The 23,197-nt window shown below is 35.6% G+C and overlaps 3 protein-coding genes across 3 annotated transcripts in view; 1 reads left to right on the top strand and 2 right to left on the bottom strand.

Moving 5' to 3' along the window:
* Nucleotides 1-4,693: 4,693 nt before the first annotated feature.
* Nucleotides 4,694-6,368, bottom strand: hoxd12a (homeobox D12a). Its single transcript, XM_006636495.3, has 2 exons — nucleotides 5,792-6,368; nucleotides 4,694-5,501 (listed from the first exon to the last, which is right to left on the bottom strand). The coding sequence occupies exons 1-2, from the start codon at nucleotides 6,357-6,359 to the stop codon at nucleotides 5,263-5,265; spliced, it is 807 nt and encodes a 268-aa protein (XP_006636558.2). The 5' UTR covers nucleotides 6,360-6,368; the 3' UTR covers nucleotides 4,694-5,262.
* A 4,014-nt stretch (nucleotides 6,369-10,382) lies between these two features.
* On the bottom strand, nucleotides 10,383-12,796 carry hoxd13a (homeobox D13a). Its single transcript, XM_006636496.3, has 2 exons — nucleotides 12,059-12,796; nucleotides 10,383-10,971 (listed from the first exon to the last, which is right to left on the bottom strand). The coding sequence occupies exons 1-2, from the start codon at nucleotides 12,666-12,668 to the stop codon at nucleotides 10,715-10,717; spliced, it is 867 nt and encodes a 288-aa protein (XP_006636559.1). The 5' UTR covers nucleotides 12,669-12,796; the 3' UTR covers nucleotides 10,383-10,714.
* Nucleotides 12,797-18,743: 5,947 nt separating this feature from the next.
* The window catches only part of evx2 (even-skipped homeobox 2), a 4,731-nt gene continuing 277 nt past the window's right edge, over nucleotides 18,744-23,197 (top strand). The window contains exons 1-3 of the mRNA XM_006636497.3: nucleotides 18,744-19,603; nucleotides 20,099-20,343; nucleotides 21,320-23,197. The exon at nucleotides 21,320-23,197 is cut by the window's right edge and continues 277 nt beyond it. Of these exons, the coding sequence (XP_006636560.1) occupies nucleotides 19,180-19,603; nucleotides 20,099-20,343; nucleotides 21,320-21,934 (1,284 nt within the window). The 5' untranslated portion in view covers nucleotides 18,744-19,179 and the 3' untranslated portion in view covers nucleotides 21,935-23,197. The remainder of the gene's footprint in view (nucleotides 19,604-20,098; nucleotides 20,344-21,319) is intronic.

Below are 23,197 nucleotides of genomic sequence, written 5' to 3'. Positions count from 1 at the left end.
ATATATCAATATCAGTCATTAAGAAGTATCTTAAGCAACCCGTATGCGAGCGTACCAGTGAGTTCATTGGTTGCCTGATCTTGCAGAAAATCCAATCTAAGTCTTACATTTTTTTCCACGAATTAAGATGGTGTAAACAATCCCAGAAATAAAAAGAGATGAGGATTTTTAGCAAAACTTTGCCCATTTCTCCTGTCCAAAGGCTACACCCTTGCTAAATATTTTGTAAATTTCTGTTTAGGTAAAACAGTATATGAGATAAAAACTTTATAAAAATATTAGTCATATGTTTTGAAATACTTTTGTCCAGCATACTACTTAATAAAACGTCGTCAGTCTTGTATTATATATAGGATTGCTTATCAAAATGGGAAGACATTTCAGTTTTAAGTATAAAGCAAAATTCAAATAATACCTTCCTTTCTGAATTATTTAAAAACAACTACAGACACGTGAAAGGTATGTGCGAGTCTTTAGGACATTTGCAATTCATTTCAACAGATAGCATGAGCATACTTCAAGAATGGCATAATTTCTACTGCAGCTGTACTATTAAGAATTCCACATGAAAATATATCCCAACATTTTTGTATTTCATAAGGATCTTACTAAACCCACAAATATTTTCAGATACCCAATGTTGCAAAACGATTTGTTAACAAGCAAAAAATAAAATGCATTACTTTTGTGTTATGGTAACATAAACTCTATTATATTTTACATATAGTGAAATAAATTGGTGAAATTAATTTCTACAGAACGGAAATATTCGTAAATAGCAAAACAGATGAAGCTTGTGTTCCCTGAAAGACATACATTCTGAGTTTCGCCCCCTTTTTTCTGACAGAATATATAAGTCATTGTCATATAAAATACTATTGTTTACGATATATCACGGTATTGTTTACGGTATTTATACAGTATGTATTAATATCGTACACAACACTTAAACATATATTTATAAAATTAGAATGCAACTCTCACTCATCAAAAACAAGAGCATGTACAAAGATAAAGTGGAAACTTGATTTATATTATATCGGTTACCATAGTAAACGCACGTTAATATATCAATATAAACAACTTTGTTGTTTTAAGCATTCTAGGTAGGCAATTTCTGTTTCCAGTCATACAAAACAGGAAAATGTACTTTACCCCCAATGTACTTTAACCTTCGTTAAATGCTGGAGTTATATAATCTTGATAAAATTGGGTTAGTTTTCCCAGAATTCCGAAATCAACGCAGCAATTACCCGCCGGGAGTTCAGTATCAGAATAGCTGGAAATGGAGTCGCACTGCCAAGTACAAAACAAGTCTCCTGGCTTTGAACGTCTTTGGTCTGAGACGATGCGCAACCCACAATCAACAATAACCGTCAGCCCTCAAACGAGTTTATTGCTCAGACAAAAGGAAGCGTTCTAGTTTAAGTGCATGACAAGAAAGGATATTTTGAGTTGAAGTTGGAGGAAAACAGCTTCTTAAGGAGGTGGAAACCAATGAACCAAAATAATTATTTAAACTATGCGTAACAGATAAAACGAAACCCTGACTGAAACCCTCTAGATTTTAGCAAGCAGAATAGTGATTTTGTCTTGATTGGAGACAACTGATTGGAGCGAAATCGAATAAAAAATGTAGATGCGTATACGCGCACATTTTTAATAAATTGTACCTTATACATAAATACCTTCAAAAGCGGCAAAAGTCGTTTTTTTATTTTTTGCTGTTTTATTTTATCTATTTGTTATTATTTCGTATATTATATGTGTTATTTCGGAGCCTTTTTGCAATTGCTCAAAATTGTAAAACACATAACTACACCCCTGGCCCTGAAACACGTTGGAAAAACACTTAGACTGTAGAAACTGCGGTTGTTTATTTGCTTAACTGATACCCACAGTCACTATTATATACTTAAACTATTTAATAGTTGTTTAATTACTTTGATTAATGCTTTCAGAAATAATTGTGCCTGGAAATCCCGCGACGTGCTCGTTAGTAACCGAAAGGCAACAGGGCTGTTAGAAGTGGAAGATTTCCGAACCGGGCTTCATTTTTGTTCAAAACCACTAAATTAAATCCAACGCAATCGAAATACAATTTAGGCAGATTAAAGTAACCCGTTCACAAGAAGCACATCAACTATTTGTGATAGCCGCGGAATGCGGTTCTGTATTTTCCCATAGAAACAACGAATGTATTCATAATTAATAGGTTGGAAATTGGTTGTGAGAACGTGAGGAGAATGAAGATGGGAGCAATAACTGGAAATGTAGTTAAAGCAATTGTAAAAACTACCCATACTGATTGGTGCGCGCGCGTGTCCATTGCTCTCCGGGATACTCGTGGTTAGTTTTCAACATTAATGTATTCATCTACTTATAAAATCTGAACTGGAACTGTAAGAGGCACAGTTGATTTTCATCCTTATTTTTTTTTACAAAAGTAACAAGATGCAATCAAGTTATTTCTAATTATCTACTCGCCAGAACCAGGACATTAAACGTGTGCAATTACCTATTTCAAGTAGTCAGGTCACCTACATATACACATTTACCAAAGCAATCCTTGTAACCACAGTGATCTGTATTATTTTAAATAAAGTACAAGAAGCACAAAAGATACTGGATACTTGTTGTGTTTTCATTTGAGAAATTATTTAATAATTTTGAATGAATTATACCAAATAATAATAATTAACCATATTATTAATAAATAATAATAAATACTTTTCTACAGGAGGATTAGAATTGGATCTACACCTGGGGCACTGAGTCAGATTTTCATGACACACGAGGCAGGTTTAAAAACTGGGTTGTCAGTAAAAACAAGGCAAGGTGTACTCGCCTTTTTTTCACTACAGGATAAGACACTAACTTGACCTTAACTTTGTTATGGCGCCCCCAGTATCTGCAGAACATGAACAGACACCGTCTGGCAGTTCACATTAAGAGACCCCATGATAGAAAATCTGTCTCCATTTTTTTTCATTTCACAATTATGCAGCTAAAATTACGCTTTTCCATGACAGAGGTGCAGGACAACTACGTCATGTCCCGTCTTTTATAACTTGCACATTGTTTAATGATGTTATATATTTGTTTGTGGTTGCTTTGTCTGTTAGAATATGGCCTTCGTTTGTATCTCAATGTGCACTCATAGCTATAAATGTTATCTTTGCTCTTTTGTTTTTTAAACGGAATAGGATTTTTTTATGATAACCGTTTACATGCTATTTACATGTATGGAAATATGTAGGCGTTCGTCCCATCTAGAAATGTTCATACACACATAGATACGAAGATGTTGTTTGATTGAAAAAAAAATCAAAGACACCCAATAAGAAAAATAATACGTTACAACACTTGTGCTTAGAATTTGTTTCGTTTAAAAATATATTTAATTTGATTATCTTTAAAATAATTGTATGCATTACTAAAACACACTTGCATTTGTGTATCCACAAGGCACTCAAAGGGTAGAAACAGTTAAAAACAATAATTTAATACTAAGATTTAACTCCCAGCTACAGTCGGACATAATACTGGAAAGCAGGAATAATACACAATAACCGAATCGATTAAAATAATGTTTAGTATGCATTTTTCGTGTAGATACAAGATCTGTGATACATTTTTTTCCTTTCTAAGTCTAAAAAAAACCCCTAGAAAGTAACTAATATTTAATTGTATCTATTTAAGTAAGAATATGAGTCTCATCAAGTTAAAATGCTGCAAAATGCTGTTAGATGATGTGATCAACGGATCTTTTGCTATTTCTGTTACTACATAAACAGATTATTCGCTCTTTGGATCTGAATTTTAAATATATGAATCTAAAAAGGAAGGTAAAATTAATCAAATTCCTTTGATTTTGCCAGAATGTGCAAGGGTAATATGTAAATAAAATACTAATATGTAAGAATTGACCGAAAGGGTTGTATTAATGATACCTGGTGTGTTAGAATATATCAGTTCTAAGGTCATGTTTGCTGTGAGTTTCAGTCTAACAACAGATATTGATGTTATATTTAATTGTTAATGTTTTCGTGATCAAATTTCTATAACAGCCATAAAAAATATTTTAAGACGAATATTAAGATTAAAGAAAAATGATACATGAATCAAAACCTCGAACGTAACGCGAACACAGTGATAGATGACACCACGCACACGTACGTGAACCTGTATCGATTAAAAGAGATTTATTTTAAACATGAGATCTCTAAAATGAAACTGGCCTTAGAAAAAGAATCTCATTTTAGTCAAAATAAACACACTGGAAAACCACTAACCGGCACTGACCGGAAATTAATTGTACATATTGCACTAAGCACGGGATATTTGGAGATGGCGGAAAATTAATTTCATTTCCAATGTCTTAACGATTTATGCACCTGACATTGACGCCATCCATGAACCTAAAAACATATTGCATTAAACAAATTATCTTCATACCAGAATCATAATTGTTTAGTTTAACACATCATTTAGACAAGAGACCCTTCAATTTCCATAATACTAAATAAATTGATGGTCAGACGTTTTCCTTTTAATCTGAGGTGGATCAAATAATGGTAAAATAGGAATTACTGACAGACAAAAGCTTACTATAAAACATTCAAACATATATGTCATGTACTTTTCAAAATAATAAACATGATTAGAAGTAATGAATTTTAAAGAGTTTCTTGGTCTGCGTTTCTCTCATACTTCTTATTGTCTTTATTTTTTCCAAAAAAAAGTGTTTAAAATACAAAGACAGCGAATATAACGATAGCTTGCAAATGTAGATACAGGTAACAGACGTGCAATCAGCACATTCAGTTTAAATTACAATTAAATATTTCGTAATATTTTGCAAACAGTTTTGCAAAGTAAAAGAAAGTGTAAAAAATGTGTTATATAGTTAAATACAGATTGCATGCCTGACTAAAAATATTTTTTAACTTAAATTCGCATAATATAAACATAGATTCCTACTTCATTCCTACATCAGAATAATAAAAAAAACAACAGAATGGCACAATTATAATTAAATGACAGGTACCCATTTCCCAGCTTTTAAGATACAGCAGCACCTGTGAGGTGTAAAACTCTTCTGATTAATTGTTACTTTTATGATTCTAGTATTTTTACACGTTATGAAGAGTTTCAGACAAAATATTTTACCAAATATATTTGTCTGTGGTACATACATCTGGCTCTCGAAAATATTTCCTGTACTGGAAATGAGTCTCTTGCAGTGTGGTCATTTATGATTTAGTATATCGAGAGTGCATGCTCTCGCGTGACAAGTCTTTTCTTTTTCATCCTCCGATTCTGAAACCAGATTTTGACTTGTTGATCGCTTAAATTCAGCCTGTCCGAAAGCTCCTTCCTTTTCTGCCTATTGATAAATTCGTTCAGCAGGAATTCACTCTCAAGTTCAGCAATCTGTTGTTTTGTATAAGGTTTCCGTTTCTTTCTCGTCCTCATTTGCGAAGGACACCAAGGCGGACCTGTAAACATGAAAACAATTTCGTGAAAATAGGTCAATAATTGCGTTCTGCTTCTCACTCTTTCACTCCACGTGTCTATATAGTTGCAGGAAAATGCCACAAAGATATTCAATTCAGCTCCACTTGCATATTCAGATACAGTCAAATGTACAAACAGCCTTCGTAAGCAGTCGTCTTACTGTATTTCAAACAGTTTCATCCTACATACACAAACATACCCACACAAAAGGAGCTGTGTGTTCTTTAAGGTTGACATCAAGTTTAGAAAATGTTGATGAAGAAGTTCGTACCATCGGCAACGGTTGCTCTTGCACATGAATGACCTGAAGATGACTGCATTGTCATATCTAAGTTGAAAGCCGGCTTGATGCCATCTGTAATTGGTTGGCCACTGATGCTCAGGTCAGCATGGACTGCTGATCTCTGCATTTGTCTATCCAAGTTAGAAAATTCGGATTTAGTGGAGATGGAAGAGCTGATAACTCCTTGTTCACCGGCAAAAGATGGCGCTTGTCTACATCGCTCCTCTGCTTTGAGGTCTGCATCCTGGAAGTAGTATTTACTCGATTCTTCCAGTGGTCCCTTGTTGTGGTGGTTAGGATTGGTACTTAGAGGTAATGAATTGGTCAGAAAGGACTGACAATAGCCGCTGTAGGCGCGGCTCTGTGGCGGAGATGCGCACGAACTTGGGGAAGTCCACGGGAGCGAGCACACCTCTCTCCGGGTGTAGGATATCGGGGGAAGACCAGCAAGCTGCGCTCCATTCCCCCGCAAACTTGGGAAATAAAAGGAGTCCGGAGAGGGGAAATTCAACAGAGACCCAACATAGCCAGAATTGAGAAGATTGCGCTCACACATTTCCGAGGAGCTGCACAAAGCCTTCTCATGGCCCTTTTTAGCTGCTCCTCAAGAATTAAAGAAGGTAATTGATGATTTGCTAAACGTGCGTCACGTGCTCTGCAAACGTTGCTTTTCAGCTCCGCCTTAACCCCCTCTTCCAGCTTCATGCTCGTGGCTTTACTGTTGTCTGTGGTGTAAAGAAACTCATCCGATATCATCTCTTTCACTTTTGTTCAACAAACAAATAAAACAACGATAAAAAATATACTTTTATAAAAATGAAAGTGATTATTAAAAGCTCACGGCATTGTTTACTCTAATTGCTGCAAAACATGCCACTTAAATTGTTCTGAGGCCTCTAAGGATTGGAGAATACGGTTCATTTTTTAGTACTTTTTACCGAAGAAAATGTCTCAAAATGCATTGGGGTAGGACAAGCTCCAAAAGCAAGCATGCACTAGTTTTCTATCAGTCACTCTAAAGTCAAAGTACAATTCCTTGCTAAGCTATTTAACTTTTAATTTACCAAATTTAACTTCGTACATAATGTTTGCGTTTTTCCTCTTCCGCAACAATTGATCCAAATGGTTTATTTTTTAGGTTCAAAAAGCCTTCAAGTATTTTTTTCTTACAAAATCTTTTCCAAATGCTAACCCGATTTTAAGTTATTATAAGAAATGTATCGCACACCTGATGTGTTTTCTTTGTAGCTTTCAGTCTGGACTTAACCACTGCTTGCTCGCATACGTAATATATTAACCTACTGATATCTAACCAATATTTAGGGTGAATTTATATGGGTTAAAATGCATTAACTATAAACTGACAAAACGACAGCAAAATAATCAATATTATTCTTATTACGGGGTTTTTAATATTTTTAAAGGAAATGTGCATTCTTATACGTTTTAAAGTAGTTTATTATTTGTTAAGCAAACATGATCCTCAGCCTATCGTCGTCGTGTCAAAGCTGTTTCTTGTAATTACTAAGAAAATGTGCTTCCCAACCCATCTTATTCAGCTTGCATTTTAACAAAAATGAACAACTGCCAATGACAAATTCCACTCAACAAATACAGCACCAGAAAATAAAAACTGCAGCTGTTACACTCCAAGTTAAACTGACTGGGTTTGGTTCAACAGTTTTCTGGAGCAACTGTTCTGGAGAAAAAAAAATCTATATTGCTAATAATAATGAGAAACACGGTTTTATTTAACCCATCCCCAGTATTAGCTACGAAATATCCATCTTTACAAACCCTTCTTACAAGACTTCGAAATTCAATTGGATTCGAATTTACGACTAAAGATTAATGTTTATAGCTGGCTGGTGGATTTTAGGCTACATTGAGTTGTTGAACTATGATCCGAACGAAAAATTCAGTATGTTCTCCTCGCGAAAATAATGGATCAGAAGAGAATTTATTTATAACCTCATAATTATACTTCCTCTGTGAGTGATTTTATCCTTCACATAAATTTTAACTTACAAATGAAGAAAAGAGGGTAAAATCTTTTCCAAGAAGAGACAATATGTCATCAGCTCATCCCCGGAAAGAAAGGCGACAGTCAGGCCTAAATTGTTTTCACGAGTCTTGTAAAATCTGGAATAATTTTGAGACTCCATGTGAACTCTACAGACCAGAAGAAAAACAAACAAACACGTGTATCGTTTTACTCTAATTGTTTCATTTTTTCATTAATAAAGTTAATTTTAAGTTTAATTAGTAGTTCAATATCACAGATCTCACTTTCTCGACTTTTTTCAACTATTTTACACCGACGTACTGTTTCCCTTTAAATGTCAATTGTCATTCGTTGTTTGATCAGCTCCTTCTTAATTATAGAACTTATAATTATTAATTATAATTCTGTAATTATGACTTCTGATTTTTGTATGTTGTTTGTTGAAAAAATAAAATACTTGCTTATTCAACAAGTGAAATAAATGTGTAACAAATATGAGAGTTAAGGGGGCACTGAGATTAGTTCTCAGCGACACGTACTTTTATTTGTTTTTCAGTAAAAATCAGCTTGCTTTATTTCGTATTGAACTATTTTATTGTTTTTAACTGGAAAATAAATGTGTTTTAACGGGAAAAAATAATCAAAGAGAATGTAACCGTAAAGAAAAATAAACAACGAATTTGAAGAATGTTAAGTATAAAAAAATATATATTTTCACATATTTAACAAAGGAGACATTGGCAATGTTAATATTGAAAAATAAAGACATTTCAGTGCGTAAAATAAATAAAAGAGAGCGACTGATCTTGTGTTTATTTATTTTTATTATATAAAAAAACAAACCAAAATATGCTTCAGATAATTTAGTGGTTTAAATATCAATATGTGTAGATGTTCTTTTTCTTAATAATGCCGAACCGGTTTCTTTGCATCCACATTACCACTCCACAGCCATTTCTTAGCTTTGACACATCCGAACCAGTAGATGGCGAAATAGCCTCATGAATTGTAGACTGCTCGTTATTCATGAATAGGAATAAAGTCAAGGTCAAACACTATAAATGTATGTCAAGGTCAATGGTAAAGTAAGAGGATACCAGGAGGCGGAACAATCTACTACTTTAGAGACACCATTTCAGCATTCTCACATTTAAAAATTTAAAGAATATGTTTTTAAAAGAGGCAAATGATTTGAAAAAAAGTAGTTAATTAAAAACAACTCGTAAATGTGTAAGATACAGCAATTCTGTGCGTAATTATTGTATCAGTATAAGACTTACAAGGATATTATTTTCAGGACATTGTTAACCTCAGAAGTGAATGAATAGGACATTTATCCATCTTCATGATTAAATTCAGTTCAAATAAACTTTAGAGGAAGCTGAAATCGGCATAAAATTATTTCGTTTGGAATAGCTACAAAGGTATGTAAATTATATTTTCAATACAACCACTATTTAAATAACTTTTATTTTGGATAACTCTTCGTCGTTTTCATGTTCCTGCAACTTTTACAGTTAATCCCAGGAGCGTGTAATTGTAAAAGAACGCAAAAGGAAGGTTAAGGAACATAGTTTTATTGAATAAATAATGTAAAAGTTTGAAATTAAAGCCTCGAAAAGGGACATTTTAGCAGCCGATCTAACATTTAAATTAAAACACACATCCACATTAGCAGGGAGAACTTTTTGAAAATCACTGGACTGGATCTTACAGTTTTCCACTTCAAGTTCCGAAGTTGTAGTTGAGATATTATTCGCAATTTTAATTGTTGGCAGAAATTAATATCTAAAATAAATATTAGATTAGTAAAATTTAATAAATTAATTGTTTTTACGAAATTAACTAATCTATGAAAACCCATTTACTAGTAAGCAGCTATATATACACATATTGACGCCTGAAGAACGCTCCACGGACGAAACGTTGTTTTCTTTCTTCTCTTTTCAGCATGGAATAAACCTATTACTTGTTCCTTTGCAGCCTACGTATTCTGATGCAGCTACAGTACCCACCTGAACTACATATATAAATGTATGCTACATATGTATTTGTATTTATACCAACATTAGATTACAAAATATTGATCAAACTGAAATGCAGGCCATTAGTCATAGCGTAAATATAAGTAATTAGAATACCGTAAAGACTGAAGAAGGGATGTTAGAATATTTTTTTTTATTTTCAAAGAAAACAGGATTTTGAATAATTTGAAACCTCATTGTGATTATTAAAAAGACGCTAATTGTTTCTCTTCGTTAGCGTCTGTATTTAAGTATTAGTATTAATGTTTCTGTTTTACAGATAAAGCACAGGAATACATTAAATATAATATTTTACTACTGATCAATTCGAGATGGAAAAATGGCATACCCGATTTTATTCCCAATTCACTTTTTAGGAAAAAAAACATGGGGTTAAAAGGACCAACCTAAAATATATCCCTTAAAGACGGAAAAAGTAATAACCTCATAGTATTACTATATATTCGGATTAACCTAAACTAAAACAACTGCTATTCAATATGGAAATCCTATTAACCACAAACCAAATAAAGTTCTTGTAAGACATTTATTAATGTTACAAACAAACACAAAACAAGTGTGTGTGCAGATATATAGTCACAGACGGTGTTATGTATTTTTACAGTACACATATACTTGTTACACACTATAGATTTAATGTCACAAATCGACACAAAAACAGACATGGAGCAACGCATACATGTATAAAACCTTTGTACAGTACATAAACATATATATACACACACACATGTACAACAAAGAATAATGGCTCATAATGGTAGACAAATACCGTTTTCCGCATAATAGAGCGCTTGACTTTAAAGCTGACTGAATAAATAAGAGAAAGAGTTAAAAGCTTTGTCGTGTATAAGTCGAAGAGATTTACGAATACTTTTCAAAGTCTTTGAGTTTTGATAATATTTTCTTGTCTTTAACCCTGCGATTCTGAAACCAAATTGTGACTTGTCTTTCAGACAGGTTGGTTGACGCAGCGATTCGCCGTCTTTTATCTTTGGTAATAAATTTACTGAGGGTGTACTCTCGTTCAAGCTCCTTGAGCTGGCCTTTTGTGTAGGGCACTCTTTTCTTCCTCCCACGCCGGTACGCGCTGACATCTGCTTGATTTAGCACCACGTCTCCTTCAAGACGAAAATGGAAAGCCGTTTGTTTTGCGTCGTAGCCCCAGAATGAGAGAAAAAAAGACAATATTATTGCAATATCTTAATTTTTTAATATTCTCCAGCGTCACCTCAAGATTTTAAATACACTCTTGCAACTTTTCAGGGCCTAAAACTTTTTTAAAAAAAATCGGTGAGCGTGCTGTTTTTTAAAGTATCATCAACTGAATCTGGTTTCTCACGTAAATATATGCTCTGTGTTATGACATTAGTTAATGTTATTTAACGTATTTACTAAAAGAAGTTTGCAGATCCGACACTTAAACGACAATGGGGGATCAGTCAGTATTCGGCCTACGGAGCGCCTAGGGACATCACCGCAAGGATGGACTTGGCTGACTTGCTGTTATTTTTTAAAAGTAATTATTTCCTATTCTGTCATTCGGATAAAGTTGTATTGAGTCTGTCCGCAAGCCCGTTTTATTTTACTTTTAAAGCTCATCGCACCTTCAAAATCAGATGAGACTTTAAGAAAAGTCTCATTATTCAAACGGCATGATTTTTTTTTCTCAAAACAAGTTTTATCGTGTCCTTAAAATACGCTTTTTCAATCTTTTATAGGTTCTTGCTACTGAACGCAGAACGTTTATTCCAGTCACCCATACATAATGTATATTAGTCTATTGCCCGGACAATATAAGTAACACGGTATTATTACACGGTAAGATTTCCACCAGGTTTATTATTATTATATTGTGTATATGCTAAAAAAATTACATGCATTTCCTTGTTCACCTATATTGGTACAAACGTATTTATTCCACACATCCATTTTCTAACTGTCTATTCCTGGTGATAATCGCGGTGCTGATTTATTCCTTATTTTCTTTATTTTTCATTTCCCCAAACATAATCATTATGCCAAAATCTTGTAAGTTACTTTAGAAATGTCAAAGTTGAGTATTTGTCGGTATAATTAAGACACTTGGGTAGTTTTAAGTCGTCTTACACCAGTCTTTTACAGTTCTGTCGCTGTAGTTTCTCTTTATAAGACACATGGAATCTATTCTATTTCATGGTCAAAATGCACAAGGAAATTACAGCCTACCTGTGAGTGACGACTTCCAGATATGCGAGTTGGGCATTTGTTCTTTGGCACAATAAAGTTGGCTGTTCCAGCTCTTTGACAAGGTCCATGGTTGATAACCCTCAATCGGTAAAACAGTCTCATGCCTTGAATCTCCAACACCAGTTCTTGGTGCTACAGGTACATCGATATAGCCAGGGAACCGTGCGTAGGAACCTGTATATCCTTGGTAGACGGTAAATTCCTTTGCTCTCCCGGGAAATTCGCTGCAGTGCATATTATTGCCGGTAAAACCTGAAATATCCATATACATGTCCTCGGAATGTCCACCAACAGACTCGTGTGCATTGTGTTTCATCACGCTCCGTTGAAATCCGGCACTGTGTGGGAGTTTGCAACCATAATAACTGTTCCCAAAATGACAGCTGTAACCGATAGACGTATTTGCGGACGCTGCGGAACTTTGAAGAGGCGTATAGGGTTTTATTGAATCTGGGCCGAGCGAGTCTGATCTATCGCCAAATGAATAAACCGACGAGCCTGGTGCAGCTCGGCTTGAATGAGCCTCAAAAGCAGTAGAAAAGAAAGTCCTGCGCTGTGATGAAGGGATATCCCCTCCCAATCCCTCCATTTTCTGTGATTTTCTGACGAAAACCCCTTTGAAAACCCCTCACATCACTCCAGAAAACGACATGGCATTCCTGTAGTGTTAAAGTTACCTCAGAGCAATAAGGAACATAAAACCCAGTCACTGATGAAGACAAATTATCCTTATATATATGTATTTTTTTCTAACTAATTACAGTACTGGGAACATGGAGTTTGTGGTTGGACGGACGCTTTCACGTGATATGCAAATAGCATGAACATTAGAACTAGAGTTACAATAAACTGAATATGGCCTTAGAAATGTTCATTGGAAAGAAATTTTAATTTATAGCACTGAACTGAACTACAAGCTTTATTAATCGCAGACGGAGAGTCGACTAATCGTACAGGAGAGAAAATGCGGTTCATTTTTAAAAACGTTTGTCTTTTTATATTCTGCTTGAAACGAAGTTTCCAATAGCTGAAAATGGAACAAGAGCAGATGACTCATTTACAATTGTTTAAAAAGATAGATTAATTTATGTTTTGTTCATTTTATCAAGGTATACTGAATTATACCTTGTGCGTCTTATCTGAACCTACAGTATATGTTCAAGTTCCAAATTTTTGTTTTTTAACACCTTGGCAAGCTGCGCATAGATCCTAAAGATTTCAATATGGACATGTTCTTAAAAGACGTAACTAAAATGCAAATGTAGCATAGTTTACAGACGAATACAACTAATATTTGAAAGTACAGTGAACAGTTCCTCTTGTACCTCTCAGAATAAAATGTATTTTAAACCAACACTATATAAACACTATATAAAGATCAAACAAATCTAACCGATTTCATACATAATTTAAAACAGTTTAGTCAATTTGACTAAAGTGCGGAACACTTTCGATTTAAACATATTTGGTGAAACAGGATGTATAGAACCATTTAACAGATTATTGCAATATCTGTGATTACAACTGAATTTATTAAGTGTACAAAACAGTCTGAATTGTCTGCATTTCTTCGAAGAGCTGTCAAGAAAAATATCTTTATAGATACTACTTAAGAAATCACACTGTGTGCCAAATAACACTAACAAATATAACATTGGGCCTTAGGTCAAATATATTTTGGTTTGGTTTGGTTTACAAAAATATCGAACCCTCATTGTTATATAAGTAAACGATATTGAAACTTATAATTGCCTTTTTTTCAATTCCTCACTTATACCCTTGGGGTGGTTAAGGGGATGCTGACAAAATTTCTCAATATTCTTTTTAAATCTATCTAATCATATATCGAACTCATATACCATAGTTCACCAGTAAGCCATTCTTATTACAAAGCATTGTAAGTTTGATAATGTTTTTTACATGAACATTTCTACATAAAGAAACCACAGCACAATACAAAATAAACTTTAAAATAATTGTTCTACATATATCATCCAGTATTTTTCACACAATAAGAACAAACACTCTGTAATTCGGAATAAATTATGTTTTAACCATGGACACATGCGTCTCTGACCTAATACGTTTAATTATGGAATTCAATTTTTAAATAGATTGCGTATAGCTTAGGTAACAATAGATCATTCTTCGACTAAAAGTTCCTTGCCAGACTTATGAATTAAAGCCAATCTTTCAATATATTATATAGTGCTTTCAACTTTATTTGAGTCGGAATTAATCATCGATGAACTGCCAGAACGCAGACTAAAGATTTATTAGATATAATTTATAAAACAATCCTTCTCAATGTAGACTTATTATCTAAAATGGTGATCTGAACTCACTCAGAATTTGAGAATATTAATAGAACTAAGTATTTGTATTTATATATGGAGTTTTAATAATGAAAAAAGAACAGCAGTTTGTACAGACGTGCGTAAAGTCCGCAGATCCATGATAAAACCAGAAAAAACGTGTAGATCGAAATTCACGTGTAAGGTCTTTTCATAACGAAATAAAGTTTCAGATGTGAAATGTTTACGAGGGTATGCAAGCGAACTACATTTTGGAATATAGACATATAACTTACATTATATTACATTGATAGCGAAATGAAGAGATCGTGGTACCTCGGGTGTTTCAGGTGATCCTTCTTAGATGACATCAAAAATATTTCAGAAGCCCATACTATAGCAAACGTGTCTTTCGTGTGGTGCTTTGAAAAGTAAAAAAAAGATTGCACACCTTAATTTTTAATGGAAAAATAATAAGACGTAACAAAAAATGGCGGCTACAACTAGTGATATCTCAAATGCAACAAAATCAGCTGAAGCACTCACTCCATTAGGAATCAACTTCTGACAATGAACTTAAAAATACAAACTTGCAACATATGTAGACTTCTAACTACCGTCATGCCAAGATAGGGCCTGATGGGTATAGGCTATTTTCTGCTGCGTTTTCTCTTTAAGGTAACAAAGACAACCCATAATGGAAAAAAAAATAGTTAGCAATTAACGAATTACTTTTAAGTAAGGTTATGATGACAGACACATGCAAACCCAACCAATCAAAGGAATTAGTATTTAGAAAGTGAGCCATAGGCCTGCATACAAAGTTAGCTCAGATGTGAAGCCTTTTCTGTTTCTGATTCTGAAACCATATTTAAACCTAAAAGGAAAAAAAAGAAAAAGAAGTGTCAAATTTTGACCTTTATTTATTTTTTCCGCAAGGACCTGATGAGATCTTTTTATTGTTGGAATCACAGCAGCGGGCCTCACCTGCCTTTCGGTAACTTTAAGCTTTAGCGAAAAGTTCAATCGAATTTCGGGAGGGAGAAAACTATTCTTCTCGGATGCCTTCTCAAAGCTCAGCGGTCAGATGTTTGCTGTAGGGGATTCATCTCTTTCCCTGCCTTGCAGGTGTGCACCGAGAAACATGTGAGACGAAATCTAATGCTGCAAGGAAAACAATCAACCGTCATTGCAAACTGGCTTTTAAAATGAGATATCCACACAATGTATACATGTTGCCTGAGGCTTAAAACTGATGGAGGTTACTTACCGCTGGAATATCATTCTCATAGCGGGGAAAGTTAAATGCCATTTTTCCTCATCTTTAAGAATACAAGGGATTTAAACAATACATTAAAAGTTTTATATTTGAAAGATATTGATAATATGTTTCAAGTATATTTAATTTCACGTACAATATCACGTTAACAAAAAGGATTTCAAATCTAACGGCCTGTGACACTATATATTCCTGTGGTACAGTATGTGGTTCAATGGGTACTCTATGATACTGTGAAGTCCCGTAGTGTAACTAGGTTAGAGCAACCTCCTGTGGGTAGGAGAATCGGTTTAAAAATGCAGGTGATATACATTAGCGGGCCAGTTGTGATCGAGAGGAGAACATTCGGGGTTCTTGGCAAGATTATAGTTGGTTGGACTGTATGTAGAGAATGAAGATTTACGATTTTCAGCTGTCTGGATAGGATTGGAAATGTATCGAAGACACTCGTACAGAAATCCAGTAACATCCCTTTGTTTACTTCCACACCGCAAAATATCATCCTTAAAAGTCTGTTGAGGTCTTCAGAAGTGAAATGGTGACGACAAAGGAACTCCAGTGTTGTCAGAAAATCTCATTCCATTACACCAGATGTCATCTTGCAATATTACACCGCAATCACTAGATGGCTCTGTGAGTTTACACTGTGGAGAAACTGGATCCAAAAACATGCTGAATACACAAGACGAAAATATGTTAAATTTGCAAGCAGGCTCCGACACGCAGCACCTGTGGGCTCGAATGACTTCTAAATTTAAAGTGTAGGAAACCAAACCAGACGATCATTGTGATCTATAACCCGTTCTGTCGTTTGCTTCAAGCCAATGTGGGGCTTTTATGGCTTTTAACTCACTACACTGGGCAATAAAACTTAGTTAGAGAGACAGCAAATTATACTTATTCTACTAAAGTCAAGGACAGAGCGACATTAGCGACTGCTTTGGTTACGAAGTAATGACAAAAGGTTGATACTGTGTCGTGCCTTTACTTTCTGTCTGGTCCTGTAGGCCGACGAAAATCGTGGGCAACAATGGCAAAAAATCTAAAATGTGTGTTAAATAATGGATGAATATATATTTATAATATAAAATGCCGCGCTGTAATCTAGCCTATAGTTTAGGATATGTTCCGCCATTAATTAGCACCCACAGTGCCTCATACTGTGGTAGTATTATTCCTGCTAACAGTGTTACAACCACTGCTTGATATGTCCTGAATGACATCCATACTGCTTTACAGTATCAGTTTTTGTGATTAGACTTGAGCAATATGTCCTTGTTATTAAAGTTATATGTATGATATATAATTACGAATTATGTCCACGTTTTTGTTTAGTTTCCAAAACGCCATTTAATACAACTTGCGTATTACAGATTTGATTAAAACATTTAATTTAGGATTTCTGACTCTATATTACACTATAAAGCGATGTAACATAGGCCTAGAAAGCCATTTCTCATAAAAATGTGTTGTGGGGGAAAAAAAAAACCTCCAACTAAAACAAGAATTATGTGAATTCTATAAGAAGTTAGTACACTGTTTTATAAATTCCATTAAGTATGTCCATGTTTGTCACTCTTAATTTTATTGTAAAAACGAAATAATCAACAATGGCCCTATTTTGACCACCTCTCAATAACACACCTCTCAATTCGCACCCTTAACAGAAAAAAAAAACTGTTGGGGGCGCCAAAGGACGCCGAAGAACAGTTTTCTTTACCTGTTCGCTCGTCTCCAGCCGCTTTCTCTTGAAGCCCGCACACACACGTTCTCTGCATCAAAACCTCCCGAACACAAACCATGCTCACACACTGCCTGCTTACTGGGGAAACAGACACTCGTTGATTGTTCGCCTTATTTATTATACTTCGCGTCTTCGTTGCCTACATCCGAAATTGTAGCAAAAACTAAAAATTCGAAAGGTTAACATTGAGAGGAGACATTACACAACTTGAAATGGACCGCGATGATTAAAAAAAATGAAAAAGGAGATATCTAAACTGGAGCAGGAAGCATGTAGATAGAAAATGAAGGGGGCTCATTTTATTGTGCAAATAGATTAACTTTAAAATAATCATATATCTTAACAGAGCAACGTTCAAAACCTGTCTAGTTATATTTAAATATTTCAAGTAATGCGCCAGCGGCATTCAGATGATATCTTCCGATACTAAATCATACTAAACGTTTATGACTCCTAAATTTCAAATGTCAACAGAAATTTAGCTTTAATTTTTCTATGTGATTTGTTTAATTTGCCATTCAATGTTTAAAAATGGGTACAGAATGCACACCGAAAATTCGAACTAAAGTTCAATCTTCATTATTATCGTTGTCATCTGCGTCATCAGTTCTTGAACAATTAACAATAAGAAAGGTTGTGTTTATCAAACGAGGGTCACCTAAAAATCCTTTACTGTCGTCTAGTGGATTCATTTCAGCGCTGTAGCGATAAATTAATCCAAGTTTGATTTCCAAAATAAAGCTCGCATTTTTAAAAGTGTTCCCTCAAAATTGCCGAATTCTCACTTTGAAAACACTGCGACTATTCTGTAATGATGTGTAGACTACTCCAAAAAATAAAGCATTCTGTTAGTAAACTTAATACCTGTAAAACGTTCTTCACAAAAGAATACATCCATATGCAAACTGAAATTGTAAGTTGTAATAATTGTGAATTTCTTTGCATCCTACTAAATAATTAACTATTATAATGAATAGAAAATAGTGTAATGTTTTGTGAACGTCAGCCCGAAAAATGTAAAATAGGAAATAAAATAAAGAATACTATGTACTAAATATAAACGTCCTTTTGACGTTTTATCCTGTGCTTTAAAATCTCTAATGTGTACATATGCGTATTTAAGAATAACTGTATATTTCATCACCAAGGATTGAGAGATGATGGAACTAAATAAACGAAACTTTAAGATTTCGTAATTTTGCCATCTCGCCGTGCAGTCCTCGACAGTGTAGCAAAAGCAGAAAGAACAGAAGAGAGGAACAATAGAAAATCACAGCGTAATGATATTCCTAAATGAAGAGGGAAATCTTGCAGTGCTCATTTTATTAATCAGACTGTCAATTTCACCCCAGAGGCCAAACCCAGGAGCAGTCTAAGCAGACTCTGATCAAGCGCGGGACAAGCAGCACGACTGCTCACTTCTTCTCTATCTCTCTACCTGGATGTATTCGTCTGACCACAGGCCGCCTTCATCATCCACTGACAGCCACTTGTATTTATTTGCTTATAAACCTGTTACAATAAATGATTTTTTCGAGCGGCGTCATTCGAACCTTAATGACGAGCACTACTTTTTGATGAATGACATTTCGAACTAGAAAAGATGCTCAGGTCATTTTGACCAGTCATTCTCTGGCTTTGGCATCCCACAATTTTGCGCCTTGCTCAAAAAGGTACAATATTATTTAGAGACACTTGCAGGGCTGAATGTGAATTAGCCCCTACCGCAACTCATCATTAGCAGAGGACCAACCCGGCAACTTTGGCTTTTTCTATAAAGCTGATGATGGAAAGAATAAGAAAGGAGATGATTCTGATGGAAAGGGGGTTGCACAGCCCCGCTGCTGCTAAAAGGCTTTCGAATTTGTCAGACTCAGCTGGAAATGCAGTGTTGGAGGCCCTTGAAAATTCACAGCACAGTGGTCGTCTCAGCCCCAGACTAACTTCCGCATCTCTGCATGGCAATCTAGGGGATATCCCCGCTAAAGGCAAGTTCGAAATAGAGAGCCTATTCAATCCACATCATCCGAATAACGACAATACCTCCTCTTCAGAGATCTCTTCATCTGAAAACAGGAAGAAAATCGCCCTGTACCCAGAAGTTGCTCAAGAGGCAGACATGAACAGTGATGTGGAGGTGGGATGCTCAGCACATCGCTCCCCAAACAGTCTCAGTGCCACCCAGCACAAGGAAAACAACAGCAAAGGTATTTGATATTTCCCCTAGGCACGTTATGTGATATTTGTGATTTTGTAACATGGAAATATACAAAATTACTGCAATTCTATACATAGCACTCGCTCGGTTTATTGCTTATGCTCTTGTTTCTAATTGTGATTTTTGTAGCTGATAAGAAAACGATGCATCCAGCATTTTGTGCTGATGTTCTTTGTTCGTTTTGTGATTTCTTGAAATTTTGTACAAACGATAGCGGAAGGGGAAATCGTCCACATTGCGGAATATACGGCAGAAAAGGGAATAAAAGTTTTTAAGCGAATTGGTAGATTGCCACTGGCATTTAGTCGCATGTGCCCTTAACTTAAATGTAAAAAACAAATGCGAATAATATTTTGAAATATTGTCACACACACACACAGTAAAATCGAAAGAACTTCGCCGTAGCTAAAATGTCACGAGAATATATTTTCACACAAAACAACGCATGGTTTTCTAATGTTTACGTACACCGTGTCTTTTCTAGTTTTTTCAGACAGCACCTCAGCAACATCCAACACAAGCACATCTTCAGTATCCAGTCTGAACATAAACGGTAATTCGATAGGCAGCTCAAGTTCGAGTGCTGATCAGGTGAGAAGGTACCGGACTGCTTTCACTAGAGAACAAATAGCCAGACTGGAAAAAGAGTTCTACAGAGAAAATTATGTCTCAAGACCACGAAGATGTGAACTGGCAGCAGCTTTAAATCTACCAGAAACCACTATAAAGGTTTGTTAAACAACATCATTTTTATTCATTTCTCGGTTTTGCATATCAGTGTGCATTGTATTAGCACAGCACCCTGTCATAAGACAAACACGAATATTTTCATGTTTGGGTTCAATCTACGTTTTATTTTTTAACCGTGCATAATGTTTTAAATAAATCTCCATGCGACAATTAAGTCACGTTAATAATAAAAATCAGGAAGGTTATCAAGTGCAGCCGCATGTATCGCAGTGACTCTCTCTGTTAACATTTAAAATGTTTGGTTAAAAGATTAGTTTACAAAAATATGTAAGCGTGCATTTAATATTAGTTCTATGTTATGAAAAAGTATATCTTCGTATACTTGTGAGCAACGAGACCTGGTATACCCATATTTTATGCGGTGTTTTAGTCGCCTTCAGATTTAAAGTGTGATAAAATATATTCATGAAATTCTCGTTTTCAGTAATATATTACCTTAAAGGAGAAAATACAATTTATTTTATTTTATCTATTAATATTACATTCTTCAGGAATAATTTTAAATACCTGTGAACTGTTGAGTGGAAGTTTGTGTTCCTAAAATATAAACAAATTAGTTTACACGTTCCTAGAATTAATTTGAATTAAGCTATTGTTTTTGCTACACAGCGCAACATTTCTCTTCGATTTTAAACGCACAGGCCTATACAAATCTACGTTTTTGTTATGATTTGTAATCTAGCGTCTTAGTGATGTATGCCTGATTTCCTTAGGGGTAAATGACAATACACCGGTTCACGAAAGACATTTCTGACATTTTTTTTTATTTCAAACCCGAAGCAAAACATTACATCAACTCAAAGGTACAGACATCAATAGGGTGCATAATATATTTAAATATAAATATTTGTAAATTTGTAAAGGTGTTATTATTAGACCATTTTTTATCTTATTGAAAACCGTGTTTATAGAGAATAAAATTCCGTCGTTTTAAGGGTGCGTTCTGCTTCTTCAGGTATGGTTCCAGAACAGGCGGATGAAGGATAAGAGACAGCGGCTGGCCATGTCTTGGCCTCATCCAGCGGACCCGAGTTTTTACACCTACATGATGACGCACGCGGCTGCCACCGGAAGTCTACCATACCCTTTCCATTCCCACATGCCTCTGCACTACTACCCGCATGTGGGTGTTACAGCAGCAGCCGCCGCTGCGGCCGCAACGGGTGCTGCAGCGTCACCTTTTGCTACCTCCATCCGTCCTCTTGACACCTTCCGCGCGCTGTCGCATCCTTACTCGAGGCCAGAGCTGCTGTGTAGCTTCAGGCACCCGGGACTCTACCAGTCACCTGCCGGGCTGAACAGCTCGGCCGCGGCTTCCGCGGCAGCGGCAGCCGCAGCCGCGGCCGCAGCTGCGGGCGCACCGTCGGGCACCGGCCCGTGCTCCTGCCTCAGCTGTCACAGTAGCCAGGCAGCGAGCGCCCTGGGCTCAAGAAGTGCCAGCGCAGACTTTACTTGCACAGCAGCCGGGCAAAGGTCCGAGAGTGGGTTTCTGCCCTATTCTGCCGCCGTACTGAGTAAAACTGCAGTTCCTTCGCCAGACCAGCGAGAAGAAGCTTCATTAAACAGATAACTGACCTATCTGGTGGCTCCGAGGGGTCGATAACATCCCTGAGATGTCATGTTGCTATTTCTTTCTATGTTTATTTATAAAGCTCGACGAATTAATAATATTCTGAAGGGTAGTATTTTGTTATAGCACAATCCCAGGGATATCTACTCAAGCGATATACAGAATGAGAAACAAGGAAATACAGTTGCATTCTACTAGAACAAAAACTTTGATTACGTTTCATTATTTTGTGGGATTCATGACCATTTTTTTTCGCCATGTCAATAATTTCTCCAAACCACAGTATGCCTCGATTTGTCCCTTTAAGGAAGTATTTATGACTTCACTAAATATCCAAGTAATCCAGTCACATACAAATGACGTATTTATTCTTTTGTTTTGCAAAACACTCTTATTTTAGTGATGAAATTAAGATTTTTTTTTTTAATATCAATCATCTTCTTGCCGGAACAGAGCAACAGAGGATGTGTATTTACGCATCCGTTACTGGTTAATTCAAGCTCCAATTGTATGTATGTACATTACACATATATAGCCTATACACGAAGAAACATGATTTTTTTTAACAAAGCATAATGAGAATTTGAGCTAACATGGCTTTTGCCATTTCTTGCCTCTGAGAGCTGCCACTGGTGCTTAATAAGCTTACTCCACCAAACCACTACTGCTAAAGGGACTTCCCTGAACTTCGGAGAAGGCACATCAAACCCAGCACTGCTACCACCATGTCAATTTTGATGCTAATAATGTGAAGATTATGACGAAAATTGCCAATCATGTACCTTGATGGACCTCCTTTGAATGTGGAATTGGAAAAAAAGTTCCCAGTACAGAGACCTGCTGTCAAATGCTAACAACCCGCTAAGGGAAGTCATTAGAAGAGACAGATAAGAGACTTGGTACATAAAACATTGTTCTTGGTGCATAGATTGTACAGAATTAAATGTATTCTTCGTTACCTGAAGTGATTTTGAAAAGCCACGTCCTTATGGTCCTATTTCCAGTTTTCGGTTTGGTAACTTGGACGTCCTGGGTAGACTTTTTTTTTTTGTTAAGCTGATGTTCCACTCATGTGAACAGCCTCATTAAATCAAACCCGATTTTTCCATAATACTCCCAACAGAGCTACTTCACTCTGCAGATAATGGGATTATCTGAAGGAGCTGAAATTTCTTATAAATCGTTCCCGTATTCCCTGTATGTATACATGTGTGATTGTATCCTTTCACATTCTTGTCATTTAGGAACGGCAAAAGATTTTCT

This window comes from Lepisosteus oculatus, chromosome 12 (genome assembly GCF_040954835.1).
Source record: "Lepisosteus oculatus isolate fLepOcu1 chromosome 12, fLepOcu1.hap2, whole genome shotgun sequence".
NCBI classification, from domain to species: domain Eukaryota; kingdom Metazoa; phylum Chordata; class Actinopteri; order Semionotiformes; family Lepisosteidae; genus Lepisosteus; species Lepisosteus oculatus.
The sequence above is the reverse complement of the archived record's forward strand: the minus strand, read 5'-3'. Positions and strand labels throughout refer to the sequence as shown.